The sequence below is a fragment of the Choloepus didactylus genome, chromosome 2 (genome assembly GCF_015220235.1).
Source record: "Choloepus didactylus isolate mChoDid1 chromosome 2, mChoDid1.pri, whole genome shotgun sequence".
NCBI classification, from domain to species: Eukaryota; Metazoa; Chordata; class Mammalia; order Pilosa; family Megalonychidae; genus Choloepus; species Choloepus didactylus.
In genome coordinates, this window is record NC_051308.1 from 206,713,565 (window position 1) to 206,735,318 (window position 21,754).

Genomic DNA, 21,754 nt, shown 5'->3' on the forward strand with positions numbered 1-21,754 from the left:
ATTATTGCGTTTTGTCTCAGAGCTCTCCTAGTTCTGCTCTTGACTTGACCTGCCCAAATTGCAAGTCTTTGAAGCTTTCTGTATTGGGCTTCTTAGAGTAATTGTTTTAGAAAAAGAAAAAAGGATTAAAAAAAAAAAAAAAAGGGCCCTCCTCAGAGATCTAATGGGTTATTGAAATGCTAAGAGACAAAGCAACCAGGGCCATTAAGGAAAGGTCCACAGGGCAGAGAGATCAGCTTTTCTTTGGGATTTGCATATGCGCCTCAGGGCCTGAGCTCAGGCCTGAGCTCTGCCCTTCCCCTTTCTATGTTCACCAGAACTCCAAAAATCCTCCGCTTTTATTTTGGAGTTTTTCGTGTTGTTTTTTTTCTATGTCTGTCTCCTCTCTGCTGGGCTGGCTGCTCTCAGATTCTCTGGTGTCTGGTCTCAGTCTATCTATGGTTGGAGTTTGGATCAGCAGAATGAGTTTCCGGTAAGGGCTGCCACTGCAGTTCTCCCTTCTCCTTCCTGGAGCTGAAAGCCCCTCCTCCCATGGGACTGAGCCTGGCAGGGAGGGGCGCGGGTCCCCTGGCCGCAAAAACTTACAGATTTCGCTGATCTCAGCAGTTCCACGTTTTCATGAGTGTTGTATGAAGTATGCCCAAAGTCAGATTGCTCTGTGGTTTCCAGTCCACGCAGTTCCTGCCTTTCTACCTACTTTCCTGGAGGAGTAACTAAAACATACAGCTCACCAGTCTGCCATCTTGCCCCGCCTCTCCAGCAATTTACTCTTGTACTTAGTTCCAGAAGGACATTAATCAGAGTCTTTCTCAGTTCTTACAAAAAGAAATAAGAAAATAGCATCAAGACCAACATGTGGCCCAGTGAATCTGTGACTCCCTGTGCTGGTTTGAATTTATTATGTCTGTCCACAAAAGCCATGTTCTTCTTTTGTTTGTTTGTGTTTTTTTTTTTTTTTTAAATTCAGTTTTATTGAGATATATTCACATACCATACAATCAACTGTTCACAGTATCATCATATAGTTGTGCATTCATCACCACAATCAATTTTTGAAATTTTTCTTACACCAGAAAGAGTAAAAATAGGAATAAATAATAAAAGTAAAGAACACCCAAATCATCTCTACCCCACTCTATTTTTCATTTAGTTTTTGTCCCCATCTTTCTACTCATCCATCCAAACACTGGATAAGTGGAGTGTGATCCACAAGGTTTTCACAATCACACCATCACCCCATGTAAACTACATAGTTATACAATTGTCTTCAAGAATCACAAGCCATGTTCTTTTTTTTTTAATTCAATAAATTTTATTTTGAAATAAATTCAATCTTACAGGAACAGTTGCAAAAACAGTACAAACCCCATACATAGAACTCCATCATACCCCAACCCCCCTCCTCCGATACCTCGATCCACCACCTTTAACATCCAGTCATACCACTGTTTCTTTCTTTACCTCCCTCTCTCCCTCCCTCCCTCCTTGTCTATCATCCATCATCTATTGCTCTGTCCTCTGAACATATGAGAGCAAGCAGCACATATCTTTGAACAAACAATATAATTTGCATATACCTTTCCCATGGACAAGAACATTCTTTTATGCAGTCTCATTAAGCGCAGCTAAGAAGTTCAAGAAATTCATCAACATTGATATAAAGCTTACATTCTGTATTTCCTTTTTTTTATTCTTGTGTCCCATTTGTGTCCCTTTGAGCCTCCTCTCCTCCATTCTCAGATCCCATCTAGGATCATCTTTGGCATTTAATTGTCATCTATTTAGACTGTCTTTTTTTTTTTCCCAATTGTGGAAACATATTTACAGCCTAAATCTTCCCATCCCCCCCCCTCCCTAGCATTCCATTAGTGGGATTAATCACATTTAGCATGTTGCATTGCCATCACCTTCCCACCATCCATTTCTAGAAGTTTCCCTTTACCCCAAACAGAAACCCTACTCTCATTTCTAAAGTCCCCATTGCCCCTTCCCCCACTTCTCGGAAACCTTACTCTACTTTTCATCTCTATGGTCATATTCTCTGATACTTTCTTTGTGTTTACTGTGGGGCTTAAATTTAACATCTTAAATCTATAACAATCTTGTTTTTCTTTGATACCAACTTAACTTCAATAGGACACATAAACTATGTTCCTATACTCCATCATTCCCCCACCTTTATGTAGTTCTTGTCAAAAATTACATATTTTATATTGAGTCCAAAACCACTGATTTATCATTACAGTTTGTGTATTTTAGATCCTGTAGGAAATAAATAGTGGAGTTACAAATCAAAAATACAGTAGTATTGGTATTTATATTTACCATGTGATCTTCACTGGAAATCTTTATTTCTTCATGTAGTTTCAGTCAATTGTTTAGTGTCCCTTCCTTTCAGCCTGCTCAACTCCCTTTAGCATTTCTTATAGGACTGATTACTGGTGATTAAGTCCCTCAGCTTTTGATTATCCGGTAATGTTTTCATCTCCCGCTCATTTTTAATTTCCAGGTGTTCGTGAATTCTCCAAGTTTCTGATGGTTATTGACTTCTACTTGTATTCCACTGTGGTCAGAGAATGTGCTTTGAAGAAATTCATTTTTTTAAAATTTTATTTTATTGAGGCTTGTTTTTATGTCCCAGCATACGGTCCATTCTGGAGAAAGATCCGTGATCACTAGAGAAGAATGTGTGTCCCGGTGACCTGGGATGTAATGTTCTATATATGTATGTTAAAATTCTCTGTATCTCTCTCTCCTTTCTTTGTTTCTCTGTCAGTAGGGCTCCCTTTAGTATCTGAAGTAGGGCAGGTCTTTTATTAGCAAAATCTCTCAGCCTTTGTCTGTGAAAAATTTAAGCTCTCCCTCAAATTTGAAGGAGAATTTTGCTGGATAAAGTATTCTTGGTTGGAAATTTTTGTCTCTCAGAATTTTATATATGTCATGCCACTGCCTTCTTGCCTCCATGGTGGTCGCTGAGTAGTCACTACTTAGTCTTATGTTGTTTCCTTTGTATGTGGTGAATTGCTTTTCTCTTGCTGCTTTCAGAACTTGCTCCTTCTCTTCAGTATTTGAGTCTGATCAGAATATGTCTTGGAATGGGTTTATTTGGATTTATTCTATTTGGAGTTGGCTGGGCATTTATGCTTTGTGTATTTATATTGTGTAGAAGGTTTGGGAAGTTTTCCCCAACAATTTTTTTGAATACTCTTTCTAGAACTTTACCCTTCTCTTCCCCTTCTGGGACACCAATGAGTCTTAAATTTGGATGTTTTATTTTATCTATCATAGTCCTGAAATCCCCATTTTGATTTTTTTGATTTTTCCCCCATTCTTTCTTTTGTTCTTTCATTTTCTGTTCTGTGGTCCTCAAGGAGGCTGAGTTGTTGTTCAACTTCCTCTAATCTTGTATTATGAGTATCCAGAGTCTTTTTAATTTGGCCTACAGTTTCTTTAATTTCCACAAGATCTTCTATTTTTTTATTTACTCTTGCAATTTCTTCTTTATGCTCTTCTAGGGTCTTCTTTATGTCTTTTATATCCTGTGCCATGCTCTTCTTCATGTCCTTTATATCCTGTGCCATGCTCTCATTGCCTGTCTGTAGTTCTTTGATTAATTGCGCCAAGTACTGTGTGTCTTCTGATCTTTTGATTTTAGTGTTTGGGTTTGGGTCGTCCATATCGTCTGGTTTTATCATATGCTTTAAGATTTTCTGTTGTTTTTGGCCTCTTGGCATTTGCTTTACTTGATCTTTAATTTGTCAGAATTGCAGCTTGGTGGCATACACTTTCTCTAACTAACCAGCAGATGGCGTCCGTGAGTCACCTATTCCCCTCAAGTCAGTTCTCCCCCACATTGTCTTTGTGGTGTGTGGGGATCTGATTCTTGTGGGGTCCATTTGGTGCACTTAATTTGGGTGTGTTGTCGATGCTGTCCACCCTGAATGAGGGGCGTGTGTCGGAGCGGTTAGGGAGGAAGGGCAGCTTTAATAATCAAACCTCCCAGGTGTTCCTGGAGATTTAACGCTGTTCTCTGCTGCTGACCCAAAAGTCCTTGGTATTGGTTTAGGTTCCCTGGGGTTTCCAAGTGGTTCCCCCTTCCCTGCAGTGCTCTTCCAGGACCTCTGCTGAGGGAGGGAGTGCTGTGCCATGTCACAAGTGCGCACCGGCCTCCAGGGAAGACCTGGGATGCCAGGCCATGCAGGGGCGTTCCCAGCCTGCTTCAAAGATGGTTGAATGGGACTCGTTAACTTCTCTCTTTCTGTACAGCTCCACCCTCCCAGCTCCGGGACAATCAGCTGTGGGTGTATTAAAGGCCACTGTCCACGGCAGATATTGTGGCATGTGCATGGTACTGTGGGAAAGACTCCCTGTCACACTGGGTTTCTTGGAGCGGTTCTGTGCTGTGGGTTTGGCCCTGGGTAGGAGTGCCCCCACCTGCCAGGGAGATGGCTGCAAGTAGTGCGTTTTTTCTCCTTTTGGCTCCCCTTTGCTCCCCTTGGCCCAAGACAATCAGCAGTGGGTGTGGGAAGGGGTATCCTCCATGCCAGACACTGAGGCGTTAGCCCAGCCCACTTGTCATATCTGCAGCTGCTCCTGGGCTTTTTTTTTTTTTAAAGAACTAGTCCATCTCCAAATGCCAACCCACTGTTTCCCCACACCACAGCGTGGCCAAGGGACTTTCAGCTGACTCACTCACTCGTTTCAGAATGCAGACTCCTGATTTCACCAAATGCACGGTCCCTGTAGATTTAGCAGACCTTGTCCGGCTGGTGCTACTCTGGAACCGGTGTTCTGGGTCACTTTCTGGTTTTTATCTAGTATTTTTCACGGAGGTGTTTTTTTTGCCCTGTCTCACCTAGCCGCCATCTTAGGTTCTCCCACCATGTTCTTTTAATCCAGTCTTGTGGGTGCAGACTTATGTGTGGGATCTTTTAATTAGGTTGTTTCCATGGAGATGTGACCCACCAACTGTGGGTAAGTTCTTTTGATTAGATTATTTCCAGGGAGGTGTGACCCCACCCATTCAAGGTGTGTCTTGATTAGTTTACTGGAGTCTTTAACAGAGCTCAGGGGCTGACACAGACCCAGAAACTTGTAAATGCAGACAGAAAGACATATGGAGATGCTGAGCTAAGAGATGAAGCCCAGAGCTTGCCTTGGAGAAGCTAAAAGAGGACCCCCAGACACTGAGAGAGAAACACCCTGGGAGAACATGCAAGGATGCACAGAACCTGAGAGAGAGAAGCTAAGAGAGACAGAAGCTCAGAGACATTTTGGAGAAAGCCATTTTGAAACCAGAACCTGAGAGCAAAGGACCAGGAGACACTAGCCACATGCCTTCCCAGCTGACAGATGTGTTCCAACACCATCGGCCCTTCTTCAGTGAAGGTATCCTCTTGTTGATGCCTTAGTTTGGACACTTTTATGGCCTTAGAACTGTAAATTTTTAACCTAACAAATCTCCTTTATAAAAGCCAATCCATTTCTGGTGTTTTGCATAACAACAGCTCTAGCAAACCGGGACAGATTTTGGTACCAGAGAAGTGGGGGTACTGCTGAGTTTGCAAATACCAGACATGTTGGAATGGCTTTTTAAATGGATAAGGGGAAGATTCTGGAAGAATTGTGAGGAGCTTGATAGAAAAGGCCCAGATTGCTTTGAAGAGACTGTTGGTAGAAATATGGAGTCTAAAGATACTTCTGATGAGGCCTTTAACAGACATGATGAATGTGTCATTGCCACCTGGAAGAAAGGTGATCCTTCTTTTAAAGTGGCAGAGAATTTGGCAAAATTGAGTCCTGGTCTGACAGCTTGGTTTGCCAAGCCCTCTATCTTGGGGCTTGTCCTTATGAAGCTCGTTACTACAAAGGAGAGGCTAAACCTGCTTATAACTGTGCCTAAGTCTCCCCCTGAGCGCCTCTTTGTTGCTCAGATGTGGCTCTCTCTAGCTAAGCCAACTCAGCAGGTGAACTCCCTGCCCTCCCCCCATGTGGGACCTGACTCCCAGGGGTGTAAATCTCCCTGGCAATGCAGGATATGACTCCCAGGGATGAATCTGGACCTGGCATTGTTGGATTGAGAACATCTTTGGGACCCAAAGGGGGACGTAAAATGAAATGGAATAAAGTTTCACTGGCTGAGAGATTTTAAATGGAGTCGAGATGTCACTCTGGTGGACATTCTTATGCACTATATAGATAATCCTTTTTAGGTTTTAATGTATTGGAATAGCTAGAAGTAAATACCTGAAAGTATCAAACTCCAACCCAATAGCCTTGACTCTTGAAGATGACTGTATAACAATGTAGGTTACAAGGGGTGAAATCTGATGTGTTCTTCTGAAAATTCTTCTACCATTACTGCCATGGGCTATTAAAACTCACGTCTCTTCCCTCCCATGACAGACAGCTGCTTTCCCTCTTATTCTGCCATTTTGATTATTTAGAAATAAATTTATTTTTAAAAGTAAGATGATAAACTATAGAAAATTTTGGGAAAATCCCAAACCTCAATATGATCAGTACTATGATACTGATGTATTTCCTTCTTATCTTTTTAAAATTACCTTTTATTTAAACATTGTCTACATTAAAATTTTTATCTTCTGCTTTTTTCATCTATTATATCATAAGCATTTCTATCTAGATTTCATAGCCATTATAGTACCCAATAATGAGGATATGGTGAATTGCTATTCTTACACAAGGTTGATGGCAGAAGAATTTGGTAGGATGTTTCTGAATTGTTGTCAATACATTTTAAGGTCCATAGCTCTTCCCTTTTAACTAGTACTAATAATTCCATTTATAGGAATTTATCCTACAAAAATAACTTTTGAGAAATGTATATACCAAAATGAGTTTTTTTCTGTGTTATTTTGAATAGAAAAACATTAAATTATAGGACCGGTAAATATTCTTAACTAAGTTAGGGCTGTGTTTTGCAAGTTAATTCCAGTAGGCCCAGAATTAACATGGAGTTGTTTTGCTGAAGTTCCTGCTTGGCACTGATTCCTGGTCAAGGCATGAAATATACTGAATAAAATAGTGTTGCTTTGTAACCAGGTCCAAGGACTTTCAGGGCAGTTTGTACCAGCTTGTCAGCATTATTTATTGATAATAGTGAGTTTGATGATTGGTACGTGATCTCCTTGAGACCTCCAGAGGCTCTTGGTTACACAGCAAGAATATGCTTATGTGACCAGCAGAATATTAAAAAAAAAAACAAAAAAAAAAAGGCTGAGACTATTTTGGGTTCCCTGGTTCTCAGGCATTCTCTGCACACATTGGTGGTTTGTGGTCTGAGAGCAAAACTGCATCCAGTCATGCCCCTTAAAGAGAGAGGATGATTGGAGCTCTTGGGGACCTATTTGGACCCCTTGCTGTGAGATAACGATTAGCTGTGACGCATATCCTTACTTTGATGTTGTTGCTATATTGTATACTTTTCCTGTAATAAACTGTAGATTTGTAAGCATTGCCATTTTGGGTTCTGTTAGTCTTCTTTAGAAATTGAACCCTGTTGAAATGCCATTATTAGTACAAGGGCATATCAAATGTATGAAATGTTATGGGTTCAGTTGTGTCTCCTCAAAGACATGTTGAAGTGATAATCCCCAGTACCTCAGAATGTGACCTTATTTGGAAATAGGGTCATTGCAAATGCAATTAGTTTAGTTAAGATGAGGTCATGTTGGAATAGGGGACACAGAAACAGTCACAGGGGAAAGAATGCCATGGGAAGGTGGAGGCAGAGATTGGAGCCATGCATTTAAAAGCCAAGGAATGACAAGGATTGTCAGCAAACGCCAGAAACTAAAAGAGGCAAAGAAGGATTCTCCTCTATAGGTTTCAGAGGGAACATGACCCTGCTGACAGTTTGATTTCAGACTTCTAGCCTCCAGAATTGTGAGACAATGGCTGTTGTTTTAAGCTACCCAGTTTGTGGTAATTTGTTACAGCAGTTTTAGGAAACTAATACATGAAATAGTATTTTTTACAAAAGTAGACAAATTCAAAGACTGTAGCAACAAAGCACAATGCTTATGACAGGATATTAAGAGAAAGATAATACAAAATTTTATGTAAACTATGATAGTAAAAATCATAAAATTATATTTATGCACAGAGACTAGGAGTGAACATAGGATAAATTCTGGATAATCTTTCATTCATTTAAAAATTTGCATTATTTTCCATTATTATTTGTAAAATGAAAATATTTTAACTGCCTGAACACCTTTGGATGCTGATATTTATCTAACATAATATGATATGATATGATATAATATAAATACACACATAATAAATATAATAATGTAATATATAACATAATACAATATAATATAAATACATACATTATATATATACATATATAAGCATATTACATGTTAGTAAAATTCAGTGTTGATTCATTTAGCAAGAATTGTTGCATTTTTATAGATGTATAAATCAGGTATTTCATTCTCTCTCCTTCCTCTAATAGTAAGATATAATGTGGAAAGAGCACTGAATAAGTTATCAGAGGACTGAGTTCTAGTCTTAGATCTGTTTAGCAACATGAACTGAACCATGCACACTTCCTTTACCATGGTTTCTACATTTCTCAATGATATGATGATCAAAAGCAAGATGATGAATACCAATAACTCTGAAAAACTAATCTATGCTATCAAGCAGTAAACCATGGTGTGTGTTTTTTTGTTTTTTTTTTTTTGTTTTTTTTTTTTGGTAAACTGTAATAATGAATTTTTATTGAAGTAAGGCACACTAAATCAAACCAATAACAAAGATACATGCGTCATACCAAGAAAACATTTTCAGCTATGCTGACAGCCCAAAACGCTTTCAATTTTTCAAAGACAGTTTTTAATGGGAAAAATGCTCGTGATTAAACAATGGTTTTTAAACCATTATCACAATACCATCATCATACCATCATCATAGTAGATGGGTAAGAACATAACAAAATAAGAAATCTCAGCCTATACAAGGAACAGAGAGAACACTGCAAGGCTGGGAGCAGAGAGGTGGGCCATGCCTAAAAAACTAAAATTATTAAAAATAAATAAATATTAATAATACTACATACTGGGTAGTAGACACTGTTCTAAGTGATTTACATATATTAACTCATTTAATCATCACAAAAACCTTATGAGACAAGCACTGTTATTTTGTCCATTTTAAAGATGAGGAATCTGAGCCACAGAGAGGCTATGTAACTTTTCTGAAAAGTTTCTAGTAGAACCGGGATTTGTACCTAGGTAGTGCTATTCCCGAGTCCACATTCTGAACTTAACGTGTTACACTCCATAGAGGAGAGTGGGAGGAATATGGTAGAATGGTGAGCAGCAAATGAAAGAAAGAGCAGGAAGTTCAGGAACATAAATTTTTACTGAGTACCTACTGTATACCAGGGACTGTGACTAAAAAGACGAGTAAGACCATGGCCCATGCTCTTGAAGAGCCTACAGTCTGTTGAGGAAGGTAGGTAGTGAATCACATCATTTCAAAACAACATGGTAATTTCTGAAATAAGTACAGAGAGGCATGTGCAAAGGACTATATGAACATGAAGAATGGGCACCTCACCCAGAATGGGCAATTCACCCAGCCAAGGCTGGGTGTGTCAAGAAGGGCTCCTTAGAGGAGGTGATTCCTAGTCTAAGAAGGATGAGTTGAAGTGAAGAGTTGGAATGGAGAGAGGGTGGTCCAAGATGAGGAAAGTGCTTTGGGGGGAAAAACAGCGTGAAAGCAAGTGACAAGGGTATGTTTAGGGAAAAAAAAAGAAGTTAGATATCACCAGAGCTCAATAAAGCCTAATTCCCTTTTCCTCACTCTCTTGAGAAGAAATTGAGCCCCACAATTCCCTAGGAAGAACCTTATGTTAAAACTTCTGGGAACATAAGAAAACTATATTGACCCTCTTAAAAGGTTGCTTCAGTGAGCATCTCTCTGCTTGGCCCTGGAGCTGGCTCAATAGGCAGGAGCTACTCTATGCAGTTTTCTTCCCAAGGGAACTGGTTTTTGTTTACCTCACATGGATATGAAATTGCTTCAAAAACTGCCCATATTCTTTATGTAGAGCTTCCTTCTCTTGCTGCAACTCAGTCAGCTTCTCTGACAGTTCCTGGTTGCTCTTGAGATACTGAAAAACATTATTATTATTTTTTTAGTGAGAATGCTCTGTGCTTATGGTTGAGGAAGCATAAACTGGTAAAGCCTTTCTGCTGGAAAAGCAACTTCACAATATGTGTTAACATCCTTAAAACCATTCATGCTCTGTCTGGGAATCTAGTCTAACAATATAACTTAAAATACAGAGGATGCTTCATGCACCAAATGGCCAAAATAGTGAAAAACTAAAAACAACCCATAACATACAGCACAAGGGAATGGTCTAATTTGTTATGACACATACTCCTTTCTAATTTGTAAAGGATTAAAAAAAAAGTAACTGTCCATAGCCTCACCAACACATACTTCACACACTTACGACAATTTCCTTTCCCTACACCTTTGCAGAACTTGAGAAGCAGAGGAAAGGGAGAAAAACGGAGAAAACCTAAGACAAATTACATTCTCCACATGGCAGAATCAGGTGAAGAGCATAGCTCATTGGGAGGTCTGTGAGCACTAGGGCATGGTGAGGGAGAAGAATGAGGTGGTGGTGAGGAAATGGTATGAATGGAGAATTTGTGGGACTTCAGAAATGAGGGTTTCCAGAGGACTGAGGGAAATTAGAGAATTGAGGAGAAGAAAGAAGATTTTAATGAATGCCATTGTGGCTGTGTGTTTTTGGATCTCTTTTTGATATCTGTTTGTTTTAGAATTACCAGCAAGATATTTATTTATAAATAATTGATTAATCCAACAAACATTTATTGGTTTTCTATAGGCCAGGCACTATTTCAGATACTGGGGATAGAGTGGCGAACAAGACAAGAACTTAATTGTAGCATGTTTTCTTTTATACCAGAAAAAGAGAGGTTAAGGGTACAGGCCTATGTTCAAATCCCAATGTCATCCGTACTAGCTGGTGTGACTTTGGAACTCACTTAAATATTCTGCCTCAGTTTCCTCATCTATAAAATGAGGCTCATAATGTAAAATAAGTAAAACATATTTTCTCTCCTAGGGTTGTTGCGAGGATTCAATAGCATAATGTATGCATGCCAAATATTGTCAGTAGTACTCATCCCTACTTTTCTGATATTTCACCTAAATGGTAGGGGAAGACTTCCTACCAAAAGCATTCCACTTTTGATTCTGCCAATGAGGGTTATTTGTGCAAGATTTGGAAGGCAGAAGAGAAGCCATTATTCTCCTCTAGTAGTGGCAGGTAGACTTGAGGCCAGTAGGTGGATATGACACGTAGAGTAACTCTAGCTTCTGAGATCACAGTATCTGCCTATAATTGCTACACTTCCAGATTTTCTGAAAGCCGTCAGTTTTTTTCCTTGACTTCTGCCTACCCTCCAGCCTTACCAATGGTTTTATAAGCATCTAATTCCCTATATTGAAAACCATTCAGCTTTAAATACATAAAGTGGAATCTGTTTTCCTGGCCTAATCCTGACAGATAAAATATTTGGTTCCAGGAGTGGCTCTAGTGAACAGATCGTCAAAGATGGGAATCTGGGGTTGGTCATCTGACCTGATTAGACTTGAAAGCAGTACGATCTTGTCACCAGTACTCATAATCCATGGCAAAAGAGTTGATTAAATTATCACTCATAGTTGCATGAGTGCTTGGGGAGACAAAGTGACTGGTTCAAAGAATGTTATAGTGGAATTGAGACCTAAAAAACTGGGGGTTGGGCTTGCCGCTTCTGACCATGTTAATGAGCTTATAAGGAGAAAATGACCAACTTGGGGAGTTAATTATTGGAACAAGACACAATCAGAGAACCAGAGAGCTTGTAACCTGCAGGCCAATGTACTCACAAACTAAATCCAAACCTACAAAGTCTACTGAGCCTCTCTTGTCAACATAAGCAGTCCTTCTGCTATCTTAAGAAGTTAACCACACCAGCTTTGAGGACTCTATTGACTTCCACCTGAGAAACCTTGTAAAAGGATATTTATTGTCCTCAAGACCCAGCCCTACACTCCTATCACTTCTCATTACCTCCAATCTCATAAAAAGAGTCAGATCTCAGAAACCCTGGGAAGTGGGGGATTGAGTAAAGGAACTGACTTAGGAGGAGACAACATACATATTGAAAGAATGGCAAGATTTTGCCAACTAATATTGGCAGGAACCTGAGGAATATATGTCGGAATGCATTTATAGGGTGTTACACTAGTTAGGAAGGAATATAATGTTCAATTGGCCAAATTTATTGATGTGGATATACTTACCAGAGATTTAGGATTTAATGTGTCTGCTTGAATACCTAAAAGAAACTTTAATAGCTTGCTTTGTTGGATGACTGAAATTTGGACCCAACAGTGGCTTATATTAAATAACATTAAAATGCCATACTTACTTGGTATAAAGTGGAGGAAGGAATCCAAGGCTTAAACAGAGAGGATATTTGGAATGCATTTATCATGTATCTCCCACTTTATCACCATGGGAATCCAGAAGACACTCCCTTTACCAAAGCTTTGTCAAATAAACTGGTAAAGGGACCACCAGATTCCTTGAAAAGCTCTGTAATGGCTATCTTGCTGAGGATGACAGCGGGAGGTGCCATCATTTCAGAGGCTCCTGATTTTAATGGATGGTACTACACAGGGCAAAGTGTCAAATACAAGGTAGGCATGCTCACTATTAATAGACCAGAGATATAATCAAAATGGTTTGACTCACAGAAACCTTTGGAGGTAGTTAATTGATCACAGTGCTTCTAGGACTAAATAGCCTATTAAAGGACTAAAATAACCTATTAAAGTCTTACTTGAGGTATATTTAAAAACCAATAAACAAATAAAACCCTTTAAGTCTGGGGAACTGAGGCCCAATTTGAATGACAATACAGAGTAAAGGCTTCTTACTTAGTCCCCAGATCTGAGAGTGTTCACAAATTCAGAGTCCTTTGAATGATGGGAATGCCAGGCTGTTTAAAGGAAAGCCCCTGTGAGATTGCCACAGGTATGGAATCTTCTCTTAGGCCTTCTGCAAAGAGACCTGTGACCATTTATCAAGATGACTGGGCACTGGAGAAAGAGAATTAAACAGACTTTTGGGAGATTACAGAACAGTGGTTCCGAGTCAACACTAATATCTTAGAACCCAAAATATCAGAGATCCACAATTCAGAATAGGGGCTTATGAAGTCAGGAGACAAATGGTTTTAAACTTACAGTATGTCTTAGAATATGTCTGCAGTGATTCAAGAGCTCAATGTATGTTTCACAGCAGGCCTAGTGGGTTTGTGAATGTCCCCTGTGGTTATTTTCCAATTCTTGTGTGCACAGTCAGAATGGACAAACTGGAATAGCAGATTCTCCACATTGGCTCTCTGACCTGAGAAGTGAGGGATTTTAATGGTATAAAAGGCCAAGTGCTTGGAGGGTTTTTTCAAATTCTGCCCTCGGGGCATTTTCCATTAGATTTCAAAGTCTGAGAGTTACCTATGGAATGATTTTTTCTCCTCTAGGCATGATGAAATGGCAGTCCCAACCCTGTCAAGTGCTTGCACATTGGCCCTGCTCTCTCTGAATATTGAGGTGAAGGTTCCAACATCTTCAAGCACTGGGGTGATGGACAGGCTCTCAGCTCCATCCCCATCAAACATTGGGGTGGTGGCCAGCCTCTCCACAATCCCCCAGGCATCTGAGAACACTGGGGTAGTGTGATGGTTAGGTTCATGTGTCAACTTGCCCAGGTGATGGTGCCCAGTTGTCTGGTCAAGCAAGCACTGCCCTAATCATTGCTGCATGAACATTTGTGGCTGGTTAATAAACCAGCAAGCTGGTTTATTAAATCATAAGTCAATTGATTGCATCTGTGGCTGATCACATCAACAAAGGGAGTGTCTTTTGCAATGAGAGAATTCAATCAGCTGGATTTAATCCAATCAGTTGAAGACTTTTAAGGGAGAAGAGAGAGACCTTTCACCACTTCTTCAGTCAGTCAGCCTCTCCTGGAGAGTTCATAGAAGACCTTCATTGGAGTTGCCAGCTGTTTGCCTGCCCAATGGAATTTGGACTCGTGCTTCCTGCACTACAGAATTTGGACTCGTGCATCTCCACAGTTGCATGAGACATTTCTATAAATCTAATATTTAGAGATGTATCTCCTGTTGGTTGTGTTTCCCTAGAGAACTCTGACTAATACAATTGGTAACACTCTTCCTGAACAATGGGGTGGAAGGCCAGCTTTCTCCAAATGCCAGGCTATACCTATCCTTTCCACACACAAGAGTGGGCTCCCTCTCTTGCCCCAAGAAGATGGTTTCAGTCCAGACCTTAGCTGCCATGATTCTTCTTTTGAAGTCATTTTTTCCTTTATTCTGTCCCTTTTCTGTCCCTTTTAGTCCAGACTGGCAGTGGTTGCATTCATACAGATCTTATAAAAAACTTGTTGGTTTTGAATGCAGTACACAGGGGTCCAAACCATCAGACAAAAGAATTTTCCACAAACCCTTTTTGGGTAACTGTATTTCCACTACTGACTTGCACTGAAATGGCTGACTGGTTCCATGTTCAATTAAACGCTCACATGGAGCACTATTCCCCAGGAACTTGTTTTCTTGAAGCTTAGAATTTTTCAAACCATCTATTTCTGGTTTCTTTGTGACCACAAGTTCAGTTTTCAGCTCATCCCTTTCCTCTCACATTTTACTGTAAAATGCAAGGAGAAACCAGGCAACACTTTCCACATTCAGTTTGGCAAGCTCCTCAACTAAATATCCAAGCTCGTCTTTATCAAATTCTGCCTTCCAAATGACATCAGGACTCAATTTTGCCAGGTTCTACACCATTTTAAGATAAGAATCACCTTTCCTCCAGTTTGCAATGAACTATTCATCGTTTCTGTATAAGGCCTCATTGGAAGTAATGTTAGCATCCATATTTCTTCCAACAGTCTCTTCAAAACAATAGGCTCTTTCTGTCAAGCACCTCACAATTCTTTCTGCCACTACTCATTACCCAATTACAAAGCCCTTTTTTAACATCTTTGGTATTTTCAATAGCAGCACTCTATTCTTGTGGTACCAAAGTCTGTTTTAGTTTGCTAGGCTGCTGAAAGCAATATACCATGAAATGGGTTGGCTTTTAACAATGGGAATTTATTAGCCTGTAGGCTTTCATGTTTTGAGGCCATGAAAATGTCCAATTCAAGTCATCATCAAGATGCTGCTTTTTTTCCTGAAACAATCCTGGACTCCTCTGTCACATGGCAAGGCACTTGGTAGCATCTGCTGGTCTGTCCTTTCTCTTCTGGGTTTCATTGCTCTCAGCTTCTTGCTTCTATGGCTTTCTCTCTTTTTGTATATTCATCCTGTTTTTAAAGGACTTCAGTAAAAGGATTAGAACCTCATGGAAACCTACTTACAATAGGCTTACACTCACAGGGATGAATTAACGTTAAGAACAAGATTTTCTAACTACTGACCCCACAGAAATAAAGGTGATAATGAGAGGATACTACGAAAAAATATATGCCAAAAAACTAGGCAATTTAAACAAAACAGACAACTTCCTATAAAAGCATGAACAACCAACATTGACTCGAGAAGATACAGAAGACCTCAACAAACCAATCACAAATAAACAGATTGAATCAGTCATCAAAAAACTCCCCAAAAAAGAAAAGCCAAGGACCAGATGGCTTCACATGTGAATTCTACCAAGCATTCAAGAAAGAATTAGTACCAATCCTGCTCAAACTCTTTGAAAAAATTGAAGACAAAGGAAAGCTACCTAACTCAGAATTTTATGAAGCTAACATCACCCTAATACCAAAGCCAGGCAAAGATAGTGTAGAAAAGAAAATTACAGACCAATCCCTTTGATGAATATAAATGCAAAAAACCTCAACAAAATACTTGCAAATCAAATCCAACAGCACATTAAGAGAATTATACATTAAAAGAATTATGACCAAGAAGGTTTTATTCCAGGTATGCAAGAGTGGTTCAACATAAGAAAATCAATTAACGTAATACATCACATCAATAAATTAAAGAGGCAAAACCATATGATCATTTCGATTGGTGCAGAAAAGGCACTTGACAAAATTCAGCATCCTTTCTTGATGAAAAAACTTCAAAGGATAGGAATAGAAGGAAACTTCCTCAACATGATAAAGGGAATATATGAAAAAACCCACAGCTAACATCATACTCTATGGGGAAAGACTGAAAACTTTCCCCCTAAGATCAGGAACAAGACAAGGATGCCCATTGTCACCTTTGTTATTCAAGATTGTGCTGGAAGTTCTAGCTAGAGCAATTAGGCAAGAAAAAGAAACAAAAGACATCCAAATTGGAAGGGAAGAAGTAAAACTTTCACTATTTGCAGACAACATGATCCTATATATATAGAAAAATCTCAAAATACGTACAGTAAAGCTACTAGAGCTAATAAATGAGTACAGCAAAGTGGCAGGACACAAGACCAACACATAAAAATCAGTAGTGTTTCTAAAAACTAATAATAAGCAATCTGAGGAAGAAATCAAGGAAAACATTCCATTTACAATATCAACCAAAAGAATCAAATATTTAGGAAATTTAACCAAGGACATAAAAGATCTGTACACAGAAAATGACAAAATATTGCTAAAAGAAATCAAGGATGACTTAAATAAATGAAAGAACATACTGTGGTTATGGAGTAGAAGACTAACTATAGTTAAGATGTCCAGTCTACCCAAACTGACTTATAGATTCAATGCAATACTAATTAAAATCCCAACAACTTACTTTGTGGAAATAGAAAAACCAATAATCAAATTTATTTGGAGGGGCAGGGTGCCCCGAATAGCTAAAAATATCTTGAGAAAGAAAAATGAAGTGGGAGGTCTCACACTATCTGACTTTAAAGCATATTACAAAGCTACAGTGGTTAAAACAGCATGATACTAGTATAAAGATAGATATACTGACCAAAAGAATCAAATTGAGTGTTCATAGGTGGACCCTCTTATCTACGGACAACTGATCCGGAAGTGGTGAAGTCAACTCAACTGGGACAGAGCAGCCTCTTAAACAAATAGTGCTTGGAGAACTGAATATCCATATCCAAAAGAATGGAAGAGGACCCCTATCTCATACCTTATATGAAAATTAACTCAGAATGGATCAAAGACCTAAACATTAGCGCTAAGACCATAAAATGTTTAGAAGAAAATGTAGGGAAATAGCTTAAGGATCTCGTGATAGGAGATGGTTTCCTAGGCCTTAGACCCAAAGTACAAGCCATGAAAAAAGAAACAGATAAATGGGATCTCTTCAAAACTGAATACTTTTGCACATCAAAGGACTTTGTCAGGAAAGTAAAAAGGCAGCCTATGCAATGGGAGACAATATTTGGAAACCACATTTCAGATAAGGGTTTAATATCCATAATATATAAAGAGATACTACAACTCAACAACAAAAAGACAAGCAACCCAATTAAAAAATGGGCAAAAGACATATACAGACACTTTTCCAAAGAGTAAACACAAATGGCTCAAAAACATGAAAAGATGCTCAACTTCACTAGCACTTAAGGAAATGCAAATCAAAACCACAATGATATATCATCTCATACTTACTAGAATGGCCATTATAAAAAAAAAACAACAAGACAAAACTACAAGTGCTGTACAGGATGTGGAGAAATAGGTACGCTTATTCACTGTTGATGGGAATGTAGAATGGTGCAACCGCGCTGGAAGGCATTTTGGTGGTTCCTCAGAAAGCTAAGTGTAGAATTGCCATATGATCCAGTACTCCCATTACTAGGTATATACCTGGAGGAACTGAAAGCAAGGACATGAACAGACATCTGCACACCAATGTTTATAGTGGCAATATTCACGATTACCAAGGGATGGAAATAGCTCAATTGTCCGTCAACAAATGAGTCTACAAACAAACAAACTGGTATATACATACAATGGAATTTACACAGCTGTAAGAAAGAATAAAGTCATGAAGAATGCAACAATGTGGATGAATCTTGAGGATATTATGTTGAGCGAAATAAGCCAGAAACAAAAGGACAAACACTGTATGGTCTCACTTAATATGAACTAACTATAATGAGCAAACTCTGAGAGTTAAAGTTGAGAACACAGGTTATCTGGAAATAGAAAGAGGGTAGAGTTTGGGAACTTTATGCTGAAGGAGTACAGAATGTTCAACATGATTGATTATAAAGATCCAGAAATGGATAGCACAACAATATGTGATAGTTGCACAATATTTTAAGTATAATGAACAAAGCTGAATGTGAGTATGGTTGAAAGAGGAAAGGTAGGGGCATGTATGACACCAGAAGGGGTACATGGAAACTCTGTATTTTCTGCAGGATTTTTCAGTAAACCTACAACTTCTTTAATAAAGAAAATTATTTTCAAAAAGGGAATTAATCCCCCCCCCAAATAATTGTATCCCTAAAATATTTTGTTTTCTGATATAAAATATTTGTACAAGAGGATCATTAAAAAAGCAGTGATCAGCAATTAGACCATACACCACCAAAGTTTGGAAGACTAGGTTGGTCTTTGTATCCCACCCTGGCACAAGCTTGCTGCACCAGGAACTCTCAATTCAATTCCATAATGGGTAAAATTCTACGTACTCAATTAAAATTAGCTATATTTGGCTGTTACTCAGGTCTATGGGAAAGGAAAATTGAGAAACTTTTATATTTACTCTCTTACCTCATCAGATTTTATTTTTTCATATTCCAATTGTTTAAGTAGAGCCTCTTGTTGTTGAATTCTGGATTGTTGTTGAGAACTGGTCATTTCCAGTTGATCCTTGTTATCCTGTAATATTCTCACTTGTCTTTGTAGCTCATTTATATTCTGATCCAGGAGTTTCCTGAGGGCAATTAATATATATTAAATCACACTGCAAATTGCAATCCTTTATAAATGAAACTCTTAGACCTAAAATTTTGTTGCATTACAGGGGATTTTTTTTTGTTCAATGAGGTGGGGTGTATATCCATAAGATAGAGACAAACACAGGGAGCCTCCTTTGTTACAGAGGCTTTTCTTAGTTCTCTTCTTTTACTCCTCAAAACAACCATATGAGAAGAAATAATTTTCTGTATTTCACAGATGTAGAAGCTGTGGCACATAGAGGTTTAATTAAGTTACTCAGGTTGCACAGCCAGGACAAGATGGAGGTTGGGCTCCCTATAATGGAAATTTATACAGCTGGTAAAAAGGCCAGTATGTACTGACATGAAAAGATGAAGAAGAAGATGGATAATGATGATAGCAGGAACAATAATAACATCAAATATTGCAATAACAATCATGACAACACTTTTTAGTGCTCTAGTGGCTTCCTAATGTGTCAACTTGGCTAGGTTGAGTGTTAATGTTTCCCAAAATTCCCTTCCATGTATGTTTCTCATTAGAGTGGGCCGTACTAAAGGGTGAAAGTGAAGCAGCAACCATTTTGTTTTTAATACTTGGAAGGTCAGGGGAGGCACTTTCGCAGCTCAAACACATTGTCACTTATCTGCCACTTATAAGGTAATAGCCAGGCCTGCAACTGCTCCACCTTCCTTTGGATGCCTTTTCACCTTCTCTGTCTCCTGGGCTAGGTGTCTATTTAGGCCCATGATGAAGGGTGCCAACTTTTTTTTTTTTTTTCCAACTCTCCCAGCCCCATTTGTTGAAATGACCATTATGACTCAGTTCAGTGACTTTGGGGGCCTTATCAAAGATCAGTCGGCCATAGATCTGAGGGTCTATCTCTGAATTCTCAATTCCATTCCATTGATCTATATGTCTATCTTTGTGCCAGTACCATGCTGTTTTGGCAACTGTGGCTTTATAATAAGCTTCAAAGTCAGGGAGTGTAAGTCCTCCCACTTCGTTTTTCTTTTTTAGAGTGTCTTTAGCAATTCGAGGCATCTTCCCTTTCCAAATAAATTTGATAACTAGCTTTTCCAAGTCTGCAAAGTAGGTTGTTGGAATTTTGATTGGGATTGCATTGAATCTGTAGATGAGTTTGGGTAGAATTGACATCTTAATGACATTTAGCCTTCCTATCCATGAACATGGAATATTTTTCCATCTTTTAAGGTCCCCTTCTATGTCTTTTAGTAGAGTTATGTAGTTTTCTTTGTCTAGGTCTTTTACATCTTTGGTTAAGTTTATTCCTAGGTACTTGATTTTTTAGTTGCTATTGAAAATGGTATCTTTTTCTTGAGTGTCTCTTCAGTTTGTTCATTTCTAGCATATAGAAACATTACTGACTTATGTGCATTAATCTTGTATCCCTCTACTTTGCTAAATTTGTTTATTAGCTCTAGTAGCTGTATCGTCGATTTCTCAGGGTTTTCTAGATATAAGATCATTTCATCTGCAAACAATGACAGTTTTACTTCTTCTTTTCCAATTTGGATGCCTTTTATTTCTTTGTCTTGCCGGATTGCCCTGGCTAGCACTTCCAGCACAATGTTGAATAACAGTGGTGACAGCGGGCATCCTTGTCTTGTTCCTGATCTTAGAGGGAAGGCTTTCAGTCTGTCACCATTGAGTACTATGCTGGCTGTGGGTTTTTCATATATGATCTTTATTATGTTGAGGAAGTTTCCTTCAATTCCTACCTTTTGAAGTGTTTTTATCAAAAAGGAATGTTGGATTTTGTCAAATGCTTTTTCAGCATCTATTGAGATGATCAATTGATTTTTCCCTTTTGACTTGTTAATGTGTTGTAATACATTGATTGATTTTCTTATGTTGAACCATCCTTGCATGCCTGGAATGAACCCCACTTGGTCATGGTGTATGATTTTTTTAATGTGTCTTTGGATTCGATTTGCAAGTATTTTGTTGAGGATTTTTGCATCTATATTCATTAGGGAGATTGGCCGGTAGTTTTCCTTTTTGTAGCATCTTTGCCTGGTTTTGGTATTAGATTGATGTTAGCTTCATAAAATGAGTTAGGTAGTGTTCCATTTTTTTCAATGTTTTGAAAGAGTTTGAGTAAGATTGGTGTCAGTTCTTTCTGGAAAGTTTGGTAGAATTCCCCTGTGAAGCCATCTGGCCCTGGGCATTTATTTCTGGGAAGATTTTTGATGACTGATTGGATCTCTTTGCTTGTGATGGGTTGGTTGAGGTCTTCTATTTCTTCTCTGGTCAGTCTAGGTTGTTCATATGTTTCCAGGAAATTGTCCATTTCTTCTACATTATCCAGTCTGTTGCCATACAGTTGTTCATAATATCCTCTTATAATTTTTTTAATTTCTTCAGGATCTGCAGTTATGTCACCTTTTTCATTCATTATTTTGTTTATATGGGTCTTCTCTCTTTTTGATTTTGTCAGTCTAGCTAGGGGCTTGTCAATCTTGTTGATCTTCTCAAAGAACCAACTTTAGGTGATATTTATCCTCTCTATTGTTTTCTTGTTCTCTATGTCATTTATTTCTGCTTTAATCCTTGTTATTTCTTTTCTTGTACTTGGTGTAGGATTGGTTTGCTGTTCATTTTCTAGCTTCTTCAGTTGATCCATTAGTTCTTTGATTTTGGCTCTTTCTTCCTTTTTAATATATGCATTTAGTGCTATAAATTTCCCCCTTAGCACTGCTTTTGCTGCATCCCATAGGTTTTGGTATGTTG

The 21,754-nt window shown here is 38.7% G+C and overlaps 1 protein-coding gene across 3 annotated transcripts in view; it reads right to left on the reverse strand.

Moving 5' to 3' along the window:
- The window catches only part of CCDC30 (coiled-coil domain containing 30), a 247,826-nt gene that overhangs the window by 63,693 nt on the left and 162,379 nt on the right, over nt 1–21,754 (reverse strand). For all 3 annotated transcript variants that reach the window (XM_037827513.1, XM_037827515.1, XM_037827514.1), the window contains 2 exons: nt 18,833–18,995; nt 10,038–10,150 (listed from right to left, as the gene is read on the reverse strand). In XM_037827513.1, coding sequence (XP_037683441.1) covers nt 10,038–10,150; nt 18,833–18,995 — 276 coding nt within the window. The remainder of the gene's footprint in view (nt 1–10,037; nt 10,151–18,832; nt 18,996–21,754) is intronic.